Below are 12,879 nucleotides of genomic sequence, written 5' to 3' on the forward strand. Positions count from 1 at the left end.
TATGAAACATGCATTGATTGTGATTTTTCGAAAGAAACTAAACTAATTTGCGCAATCCAGTTTGTGCAATCAAGAAACGAGGCAAGAACGAATAGAGTAAGTTGGTTATGTGAAACAAAAATCTTCTGAAATAACATTGCTAAAGTCAGAGCTTAGAAAAAACGTTAACTGAGGACGAATGGAAATACGCAGAAACATTACCTATTAGGATTAAAAAAAATTGTATCAATCAATACTAATATTATAAAGAGGTAAAGTTTCTAAATTTGTTTGTTTGTAGGCGGTAAGCTTCGCAAATACTTATCCGATCATGAAAATTCTTTCACTAACAGAAAGCTACTACACTATTATAAAGTGATATATAGGCTATATTTTCTTGTTATTAAACAAAAATTTCAGTGAAAAATAATAGTACATGTAAATCAAGTCGGAGAAACGCGAGCGAGATGAAAACTTAACCGATTTATTATTAGCATCACAAAAATAATAATTAACGCCCAACGAAGTAGGCACGGGCCGGCTAATATATTATATTTGATATATGATATCACAATACGGACTATTGGGCCAAAAAAGTAACCATTAAAATAATGGCGGTAAATTCAAGCAGGCTATCGATTTTTACATAACGTTATAATTGTGTATTAGTACAAAGTAATAACCCAAATAGTGTTGCCCAAATTCAGTCTTGGTCTTGCAGTCTTGGTCTTGTTCTTGCGTTTTTGCAAGACCAAGAACAAGACCGCGTATTTTTAGCAAGACCAAGACCAAGACTGACCGTGCAAGACTTGAGCAAGAACAAGACATAGCCTGCAAGACTCTTGCGTCTTGCAGCTAGGACTTAGCGCTATTTCACTGAGTAGTTAGGTGTAACAGTTCGGTGTATAGGTAGGTACGCTTAGGAATTCTACACTCACTGAACAAATCTCTGGAATTACCAGAAAAAGAAAATAAAGTATGTGATGAAGATGAAGACGTAATAGACTTTGATAAACTCTATGAATGTCCCTCGACGTCATCTGGATCTTGTCTTCAAGGCTTAGTGATAGACGAGTTGGAGGAGTACCTGAGAAAACCAAGAACTGCCAGCTCGGAAGACATTTTAGATTGGTGGAGGACGCATGAGACAGAGTATCCGATTTTATCGAAAATGGCCCGTGATTTTGTCTCAATACCTGCAACTTCAGTACCTGCTGAGAGGTTATTTTCTAAAGCATCATTAGTAATTAGAAAACATAGAAATAGGTTAAGTGATGAGTCAGCCAGATGGTTACTTTGTATTAATTCTTGGTCAAAAAAATTGATATAAAGTATCATAACCTAATGATAAAGCTGTTGATTTGTGTTGTATTTTATTTTTTATTCAAATAAATGATAAATCGTAAAACTCTTTTATTAAATTTCTTATAAGTTGAGGGTTCAATCTCTTTCTAGACAGATAAGTATTGTTCTTTAAAATACAGTCAAGTTATTGTAATTAATTTGTTTTTTTACATGTTTTAGCAAATGTAAGCTTATAAATCATAAATGTTTATTAAGAAACAGTTACTTCCATGGAAAAAGACATATAGGTCAGTTGATTTTTCGAATTTCTTATCAAATCTTCAGTTATTTATTAATCTGCTTGATCTTTACTATGGCTATGTTAATTCAAGCTCACAATGTTCCAATTCTAATACGTTTTTCTAAGATTTAAAGTAAACTTTAATAAATAGTAATAGACTAATAGGTAATTGCAAGACTTGCAAGACTCTTGCTGCAAGACCAAGACCATGACCAAGACTGGGAGCGCAAGACCAAGACCAAGACCAAGACCAGGTGTATTGGCGCAAGACCAAGACCAAGACTGGCTAAGTCTCGTCTTGTTCTTGCATTTGGGCAACACTAAACCCAAATAAATTCAATTGACAGTAGTTTGCTTAGGTTTCGTTAATGTTCAATTGATAATATAATCAGCGCTTTGTAGAACATTTTGGTCCCCGCGAGCAATAATTTGAAGTATATAATAATTTGATTAAAACATTAAAATAGCTATAGTTTATGAAAGTAACGAATGAAATATGATTTTTGTTTTTTTTTTTTAATAATTAATTTTTATTATCTGTTAAAATTCAAAGAATATTTTGTATATAGTAGTAAACTTAGTTATTCTTTAAAATTTAACCCTATTCTATAAATTTACCGTGAACATTGATATAAAAAATTAAATGGTACTCGTATATCCTTTTAAAGGTTTAATAATAAAATATGCGCCGTGAACATTGTACATACGTCGTAAAATATTGCAGTTTTCGATAGAAATTCAGCTTTTATGCGCAAAATTAATTAATACGTAAATTTCTCCACCGAACTATTGATCATTTGAACGACAAAAACAGTTATATTGCCTGCCGTGCGCTGTAATTAAGGTCACGAAAATTTATAATTGAATAATTCCGTCGTTATAGTGTCGAAAGTAAATTCAGTGATTATTAATTATAAGATGGTTTATAATATTCATCAAACACGAAAATATTTCGGTTGTTTTGTTTATTCTGTTTTGCCGTTAGTAATTCTAAAAAGTACTTTTTTGTATGCATAAAACATGATTATTTAAACAAAAGAATAAGTAGCGTGATGGCGTATAGACTATATCTGCAGTGAAATTCTGAAGTACGTACGAAATACGTTCATTTATTCATTCATCTTATAGGAATAGAGACCCTTTTCGAACTGAAAGACATTTACAGATAATTACAGTACTATATCAAATATATCTTCCGTGACTCCTAAGCTTGAAGAAGTCGTTGTAATTATTGAAATGATTCCTGATTGGATGCCTTCAATAAAATTATGTTATAACTACATTATTTCAATAAAATCTATACGAATATACTTTACCAAAGAAAAATAGTTTTAAAAAATTTAAGCAATCGAACTTAGTATCGAATTTTATATGTATGTACCTATCTCCTTATAAGAATATACAAAAGTTATTACACGAACCAAGGACATTAGGGAGTTTTCAAGGAAATTGAAATATAATGTTGTCGTAATTTCGCAATGTCATGTTTGTGTAATAATCGCTTTTGTACTGCGCATGATCTATTGCCGTCAGGATATACCCCTTTGGTGATTTGGTTATGAAGGCAATTTATACGAATAATTTATACTTTTTGATACAGAATTGTAAATCAATTATCTATACTTATAACAACACTGTAGTAGAGCCAATTTGGTACAACTTTTTTAATAATTCTTTGAATGATTCTAAAATTAAAACTACAGTTTTTGGTAACTTGAAATCTATTCTGTCTTTTTGTCTCTTGCCTGTGCAGATCAGTAAAATTACTAATAACTTAAAATAGAATTGTACGAGATTTGTATCCATACTTTAGTTACGATATTTGAGACTTTTTACCCCAAATTTTCCTCAGGAGAGGAGATGAAAGCAAAATTTTGTAATTACGAACAATCCGAATACATTTTGTGTAAAGTAATGTTGTACGTATTAAATTTTGTATTCTTTAAAACAGTGTGTATTTATTTCTTCCACCCTTAGTTGCAGTTTCTTTAATGTCTAATACGTAATGTCTTCTAACCTGACTCCACACATTAAAGAAGAGTAAGACGGTGTAGTCAATCTTCCTGAAATTGTATTTCTCAGTAACTGAGATAGAACGCTGGGAAGAAAGTAAAATGTGAATTGCTAGCTGCTTGCAAATGATTGCTGTTCAATTGCTAATAAATTTTAAGTTTAACAAAGACCTGGGCTATTAAAGCAGGATATTTAGTGATATAATTATATAATATATTATAAGATATTATATTAATTATTTTCATACATAAAATAAATAGAGTTTCATACGCCCACTGGGACAATATTTTATATTTATTATCATAATATTTGCATACATTTCAAAGATTAATTTCACTGAATCATGTTCTTGTAATAATGGGTTTTGTACCCGTGATCTATTGCTTGAAGGGATGTTGTTAATTCTTAATAGTCTACTACAAAACTAACTTGGTATACAGAATATTAAACTACGTATAAATTACAATTTTAAGAAAATACACTGAAACACTTGATCATCCTTATTGTAGAACATTAATGAAAGTTCTGCTAACGCCAAGGGTTGCTAATTCTAAGCTAGTTTGGAGAGGAAATTTTTTATTTAAGCTGTAGATCCTACATGGAGAAAGAGGCCTCTGCCAAGAAGAAGAGCCCAGCAGTGGGACATTATGGGCCGAATCAATTAATTAATAATTTCGAATATATGATTGGTTACATATGTTATTTGGTAGGAATGTTTGTTCTTGTCGTCTCTTTCCTGTATAGTGGAAAACATAAAAGCATCAGCCGATTGTTAGCATAAATTGGTGATCGTTACTTTTGATACGAAAATTACTCTTCAACCCGCAATGGATAACTAAGCTATAACTCTTCTTATACCTATATAGTAAAATGGGTCTTTGAGTGGAATTGTACAGAGCCATTTCAATTCGTACTAATATTGTACTAAGTTTGTAACAGGATTTTATAGGTATATTCGTGGGGATAAACTAGTACGAGTTGTTAATACTACTAATAATACTATAATATACAGCTACTATAGAAGGTGATGTTTTTTGTAATAATATTGCTAAAAAAATGAAGACCATATTTACAAATATTTTTGCTTATCTATATCTTTATAAATGCAGGAATAAAACGTGTAATAACAAAAAAGTCTGGCTAAGACTGTCATCGTATAAATTCTGAAACTCAGCTACAAAAAGACACTAAAAATAAATTATCTTTTCAAACTAGCCGTAAAGCCGTAAGAAATAAACAAGATGCAAAGTGTCGTGTTAAAAATAATAGCGCGTAAAATATGCGAACACGATAGGGTGCGTTAGGAACTCTGCAAACTATAATACAGAATGTAAACTTTTGCGTCATTTTTGTATTAAATTAGTGTTTGTACTAATTGTTGTAATTGATTTTTTTTTTATTTGGAAGTACTATTATATAAAAGTAAAGCTACATTATTTGATCAGTGTAATATGTAAACAATACTAGATAGTTAGTTGAGTATCGTTAACTGAAAATAATATCTAAAAATAATTAAAACAAATTTTAAAAGAACTTTTGGAATTTTAATATCAAATAGTAGAAACAGTAACGACTTAAGCAAAATATAACACTTCCTGCGGAGTAGAAGTCGAAGCTTATGTTTACTAACGTATACTAGAATTTCAGGGATATTTCGAACAAAGCGTTGTGATGTAATAACTAGTACACCAGTCCTTTATTTTACCTCGCTTGTATTCTAATAAATAGCTATTTTCGTTTATAAAGAAAAAGTTTATATGAGTGAAGGAGTCTTTATCAATTTCTTAGTAATAATGAAACCTGTATTTTGTTTATTCACCATTCAATTAACTTCCAAAAGGTAATATTCACCTTACAGCAGCTAACTCAACTTCGATTAATACCTATCCATACTATTCATAATTAAATTCAAACGAAAATCAACTTTAATATTTCGAACGAACGAATGAATTAATTTAAACTTTAAATATTTTTATTCGACTAAGAACGTAATAAATATATTTAAGCATAATTTTATGTCGTCATGTATGTAAGCGGACTAAGACTTACGCGTGTCGTTATCACGAAACAACCTTAATATCGGATAATGGCCAAGTTTAGGAATGGAATGGCCTATATGGTGTCATATTCTGATACGGCCATGTTTGAGTACTTCGAGATGTAATTTTCTGGTTATTATTGCATTATCTCGTTTATTGTATCAAACGTATTGTACGGTAAGCATGTAAAATAGAATATTACATTTATTTGAGTCTTTTTACATATTTTATGTCTTTAAGAAAACTCTCTTACACTTTAATATATTTATTTACATTTTTGTTACAACTGGTCGTGCTTTGCAATATTTTACTACTAGTATTCCTCTAATAGAATCTCATTTGTCTCCTGTTACATAATTATACTAACTCTATGTGACGCGAGAGTTACTTTTGTTTCATCATTAAGCCGTTAATTATACATATTACAATACTTGAATAAAACACAAAGCCAGTATATAAGACGATTTCAATCTCTGCTAACAATCATTATTATTCAATTTTTTTACAATAATAATGTAGTTATTAATTTATATTCACTTTTTTTATTATACTTAAAATGTACTATTATGTTCTGTGAATTTTAGAAGCATCGTCTACACTTTGAAATATATTTTCTATTTACTATAAATAAATATATCTAATATATAAATAATAATATCGATGAAATTTAAATGTGACCACATGATAAACATCGGCTTTCGATTACATTAAAAATCATCAAAATCGGTAGTCCCAGTAAAAAGTTATGCGGATTTCCGAGGGTTTTCTTCGAGTTCTCTGGGATTCCATCATCAGATCCTGGTTTCCTTATCATGGTACCACACCAAGGATATAAGGAAGGTTGATAATATAAAAATATACGAGTGAACAAAATTTGTAATTTTTTACTGTATTTGTCCGAAAGTACTGAGCTGATTTTGGTTATTCAGTTACCGTTTCACAACTTATAAGCACGATAAGTTATTCATACGTAGAACATAGATGAGTACCCGAATGTTACCTGTTGACGTCAACACAAGAAAACTCGAAGCGAAATCATCATGTCAAAATGTTTATCTAGACTAATATTATAATTTGTAATGGACAAAAAACTGCTGGACTGATTTAAAAAAATTCTTTCATCAAGTAAATGCTACGTAATCACTGAGATACATACGACATATTATTATTTTAAAATAAGCAAAAATCTTTTACGCGAGCGAAGCCACCGATGAAAAGCTAGTTTTTAATAAATCTTTATTATCCGAAAACTTAAGAAACATCATTTTATATCATATTTATCTCTCTTAAATTTAGTCTTCGCTTCTTTATTTAGCTGACGTTTAAAAATGTCATTTATCTTGTTACCCTTAAATCGATTTATAACGCCATACAGCCGAGCATTGTTACTGTTCATGATAGATACGCTGTTTCCTGCATATCCGTTCTGGAATCGACATTTATAGATTTTGGGAAGCTTGTATTCACAACTTCATTTATTTTAACAGTACAGTTGAGAGACGTGAATACAATATATTGTTTAAGATGATTAAGGTCATAGCTAGCGATTTATTATTGTTAGACAACCGTTGTGACTTGTGGTGTGTGTAGTGTTACAAGTTAGAGTGTTAGTGGAATCGAATATATGACCAAATTCGGTTCCAGCTAGAGAAATATTTATGTAGATATTTGTTTTTGGTTTGGGTGTCTATTCCTGTGGGTCTCCACACTGTACCTCGGAAAGTCCGTCGGTTCTAGTTGTTAGCAAACACTGATAGCAATCGTTAATGGAAATAGGGAACTTATCCACAAACCCGCAGTAAAGAAAGCGGCGTGGCGAATTAGCCTCCAACGCTTTTTTCATACGGAAAAAAAAAATATTTACAAGCTGTCATAGTTCAGCTCAATTCAGGAATTTACTTAAAACAATAGACTTTAGTGGAACTCATTACAATTATTTTAAAAAAATAATATTCAATTTAGTCATAATTTTTTTTATATTATGACTTTTTTAATACGATTTTGAAGTTTGAAAACCTGCACTACTTCTGTCTTCTACTTGAAATATGTATATTCACGATTATATAGTTTCAATAATATACTTTCCGAAAATTCTTAACAATTATTTGGCGAAAAACTGTAAAAAAAATGTAATATTATTGTTCTTGCAAGAGATGATATGATTAAAGATAAATATTTGATAGTAGAGAAATTGAGGATCTGATTTATTTAACAGAGCTGTATTCTATTAAATATTTATTACTCGATAAAAGGGTAATTCGATTTCTTAGCAATTCTCTTTTGAACTTATATGTCAACATTAACAGTGTCTTACTATTCAAACGAATGCTAATAAAATGTACATAGGAATACCGTTTTTCGTTTATTTTTGTATTTCACCTCGCGCTTAACAACATATTCTGATGCTATTATAATTTTCAAATCTACTTAATATTAAGTAAAAAACAGTAAAAAAAAGTAAACAAAACTTCGAGTTGGTCTAACCCTATACTTTGTTTCAGAAGCTGGTATCAGGCGGTCCGAACCAACGGAACTGGCGAGGTATACTCATCGCACTGTTAGTGATCATAGCTGTCCTGGCTTTGATTGTCACATCTGTGGTGCTATTAACACCACCAGATGAAGGGCCAAGGGTTAAAGGCAGACGGCTCAAGATACAGGACCTGTTGACTAATGAGCTGGTGCCTGCTCGGTGGAATGGAACGTGGATATCTGGTGAGTTTTGTTGGCTTTTAATGTAAATTCTATTGTTCTTTGTATTGTTATTCAATAAAAAATTGTTATTTAATGAGATTATTGATTGATTGTCATCACGTGATCTTACTTCTCCAGTAGAAGAGACCAAAAATGTTACTGACAGTACTCCCGAGGTTGAAAAAAAAGCAAGGCAAAGTTATGGCTAAATGAGCGATATCCTCCACGAAACCTCTTCAAAAGGAACATATTTAAAAAGAATATTATATTTAAAAAAATGAATGAAAAATTTCAACCTGCATAATTTGATGGCTGCTTTTTAAATATATTCACTTTCGTGCCGTCAATAAAAATCAGTTTCCCGTGTAACCTGAAACTAAGCTTCTTAAAATACTTAAAGACAAGTGTTTGTATCGCTCGGCCAAACGAAGCCGACTTGACCTCAAGACCTCGGATTTTCGGAAATTTTAAAAACAATTTCCTGAAAAATGATAAAAACGTCGAGAAACGCTTTTCTCTTAAATTTTTCGTGACAAAAGATGCTTAAAATATTTTCCTGTTTTATAATGGCATTAGACGTCCATCACAATTCCGCTCTTATACTCAAACACCGGCTGCTACGGATTCGATCGACAATCATTTCGGGTATGGGTTGTATGGCTTTGAGAATCTCCCCATTGTACCTTGAAGACCATGCAAAACTATCGATTGTTAACACAGACACATGATAACTACTTTTTACTCGAAGTAGAAAAGCCGATTTACAGTAGGACAGCAAAGTACATTAAGCTCCGAAGCTTCTTCTGCTACATAGAAAAAGAGGCCTAGTAATGTCACACTCTGATTGAGTTTACTTCAACTATTCAACAACTGATACTCGCCTTTACAATGATCCTGAAGATATAACCATATATAGCTTTTACGGTTTTTAGGCTGTGCAATCTAAAAATTATTATTTCTAATCCGTCTCTTACAAACCCTTACTGATCTCTAAATATGTATGTAAAAATATAACTCTTAAAAGACAAAATTTTTATGAATCCTATTTATGTTGGTCGTTGAAATTCAATTGGTTGAGATTGAAAACATATGAGGACATAACGTCATCTGCACTCACAAAATCATAAACAAACACACTAATAAAAACTCATATTACAAAGTTATTTATGTTTTACTGAACCAGTTAACGCCATTCTGTGAAATATGGATGATTGAGAATTTCATCTCAATATTTGGAAATGCGATGGCATAAAAGCCATTTGATTTATACTGTGACTAATCTTGACGCTTGTAAATGTGACAACAGTTTTAATTTATGGAACATTGAAACGACATTCATTATCTGAGTAATATGAATTCTGATTGTTTTGTTGTACTAAAAGTATCTTTAAAAGTTGAAACTCGACATTTGTATTTTTAAATAAACATAAAGTTACTATGACACCACAAAAAGGTATCTACACAAGCTTCATGCAAAGTCCACGCACGAAAATAAATTAAAACACTTATTCTTGGTTAGTTTTATATAAGCATATAATAGTATTTATTTATATAAATTCAATTTTATAAAATGAAAAGATCAGGTGATTTCAAAGGATGCAAGATTTAATAGAATATGAGAGTATTGGGGTCAGCTATAAAGTGCCTCGGTGAAGCTATAAAAGTATAAAAATGCAGCAAAAGATTGTAGAATATCTATAGGTGCTTTAAAGAATATGTAATGAAATAACTTATCGATTTTTCATAGTAATAATGGTAAAAATATAAAGGTATTCTGAATTTGTCCTGAAAATGTTTCTAAATAGTAAACTTATATGAATGTTCTCGAAAAGTTTTCAATACAGTAATAAACACCCTTTTTTATATTTAACTAGGTCAGTAAACAAGCGTACGGATCACCCGATGGTAACCGATTACCGTAGCTTATAGACGCCTGCAACACAAGAAGCATCGCAATCGCGTTGTCGATTCTATCCCCGATCCCGCCAAGGAGCTCTGGTTACGCTACTCACCAACAGGAACACAAAACTGCTTGAAAACAGTATTATTTAGCTGTGGTCTTCTATAAGGTCGAGGGTCTTCCCTAGAAATTTACTGCTGTGCCCTACCTCAGTTAAAATAATTTAAACCATATTAAAATTAAATTTTTTGATTTTGAATAACACATCAAAACATGTAACTGGGGCAAAAATATTAAAAGCTGTTGTTGAAAAATAAAATTTAATTATTGCATTTCCACTAGTATAATTAATAATAATAAATGTAACTAAAAGATTATGACGTCATAATCAGGTTTATCTATACATCTATACAAATAAATAAAATTGGAGTGTCTGTTTGTAATATTAAAATAACCGCTTTTAACTAAATGCATGTGGATGTATGTATACACGGCACATATACCAAAATAGCATTAATTATCAATTATTTATTTTGTAACTCTGCGAACTGAACAATAACTTTTTTGTTAAATTCCACGCGGACGAAGTCGCGGTAACAATATAAGAAGAAAATATCAAATTTCCTTTGTTTACTATTTTCTTCAACATTTTTCATAAATCTTCGCTTTTATTAAGACATTGTAACGCAACACAAATACAACAAATTTAGCTTAAAAACATCTTCGACACAATACAGCGAACATAAAATATTTAATATAGATTTCTTCGAGCGAACACAGAAAATTCATTTGTAAGAATATTGTCTAGCACGTTTTGAGTTTTGGCCTATTTCTAGTTCTCAAGTGTATTTGAAAATTGGTTCCACTCGTGCAGTAGCTACTTATATTAAATTTTAAATTAAAAACTTTTCAATTCATTTTTATTTCAAAACATTTTGAATTCTTATTAAAATCGGACTTATTGCCTGGTTTGAACTGATACCTAATTTTAGCCTAATTGTGTACGTTTCAGCCTGTAATATCCCACTACTGGGCATAGGCCTCTTGCCCCATGTAGGAGAAGGATCAGAGCCACGCTGCTCCAATGCGGTTTGGCGGATATATTCCCTACTATGAGTAACGAGGCTCTTCGAGGCACGGTGGGGTGACCCACAAGGACTGCACAAACGCCCAAACCATGGCAAACACCTGTATGGCCAATACAAATGTTAGTCATGTCTGGGGATCGAACCCGCAACCGCCAGCGCAACAGGTACAATCCATGGCTGTAACCGTTGCGCCAACGTGGCGTCCTAATTGTGTACTTCTTGATATTGTATTTAAGAGGATAGTACGGGGCCATCCATTAATTATGTGAGCTCAGAATGGGGGGAGGCGTCCAATAAAATGTCACCAAAGCTCATTTAAACCGAGGGGGGATAATCGAAAATCTCACATCGACTTCAAAAAATATAAAATATTTAAAAATAATTATTTTGAGTGTTAATTTTGCCCGCTAAAATAAATCTCATGGCTATTAAAATTATTTAGGTTTTGCTTTGAATATTATTTATATTATTTAATTTAAATAAATCTCATTGGTCCACACCATTTAGAATCTATCACTAAGATAAATTACATTAAACTAAAAAATCTTAAGTATATAAATATATATACACAATATTATAACTATAAGGCAAAGTTCCGAAGATACTGGCAGCGTTCCCCCTTTGAATAGCTAGACTAATTCTTTGTCCGAAGTAGCTGCCAGCTCTTCGGTCTCCTGTGACGTCGAATAACCTTTTTGCTATTTCCTTAAAAAGTCTTATAGCGCTAGGACCCCACGGACCAAGGGTCTCGACACCGACTGGGACAAAATCATATTCGGAGCCTAGACCCGTATTTGTATGCTTTAGTTTTTTATTAATTTAAATAAATTTACTATTGTATACTTGAACAGCTTATTATTTAAACATTTTTTAATATCATATCAAAAATCGACCGTTCCAGTGGGAATCGAACCTGCATCTCCGACTGACCGTAGCTCTAGCCAATTCATTATTTCCCTTCAATCTTTATTATATTCAGCGTCAATCTTGCGTAAGGGGATAGGGGTCCAGGCAAATCTCACTAAATCTCAGCTAAGGGGGAGGGGGGTCTAAACTGACCGAAAAATATCTCACATAATTAATGATGCCCCCAAACAGGTACAGAAGTCTCATAGTCTCATTCAAAAATTAATAGAATATTTTTGTTGTACTATTTGGATTATATTTTCACATTTAACTAATTCTAAACGAATGTAAATGCAATATAGTTAATATGAGCCGCTGGCGCTACAGTCAGTGCTGTGATCGCTGTGCCAAAGCGTCGTCATAAATTTAATAATAATTCAAATATATTTTTATATTGTTGACTATATTTTTATGTACAATTTGTATACAAAAACAGTTCTAAGTAATTTATTCTAAAGATATTTAGAAATGTATTTTTCTGAACAAAAGTAAATATGTTATAATTATCACACTAATCTATAATATTATATTACATATATAAAAGCGAAAGGTCACTCACTCATCACGAAATCTCCGAAACTATAACACCTACAAACTTGAAATTTGCCAGGTAGGTTCTTTATAAAGTGTAAATATTCGATAAGAACGAATTTTATGAAACTTGACCCCTAAGGG

General features: G+C 31.5%; 1 protein-coding gene across 1 annotated transcript in view; it reads left to right on the plus strand.

Moving 5' to 3' along the window:
* Positions 1-8,105: 8,105 nt before the first annotated feature.
* Positions 8,106-12,879, plus strand: part of LOC123665503 (inactive dipeptidyl peptidase 10) — a gene marked incomplete at its 5' end in the record, with an annotated part of 113,933 nt that continues 109,159 nt past the window's right edge. Inside the window, one exon of the mRNA XM_045599796.1 lies at positions 8,106-8,331. Within this exon, the coding sequence (XP_045455752.1) occupies positions 8,106-8,331 (226 nt within the window). The remainder of the gene's footprint in view (positions 8,332-12,879) is intronic.

This window comes from Melitaea cinxia, chromosome 24 (genome assembly GCF_905220565.1).
Source record: "Melitaea cinxia chromosome 24, ilMelCinx1.1, whole genome shotgun sequence".
NCBI lineage: Eukaryota > Metazoa > Arthropoda > Insecta > Lepidoptera > Nymphalidae > Melitaea > Melitaea cinxia.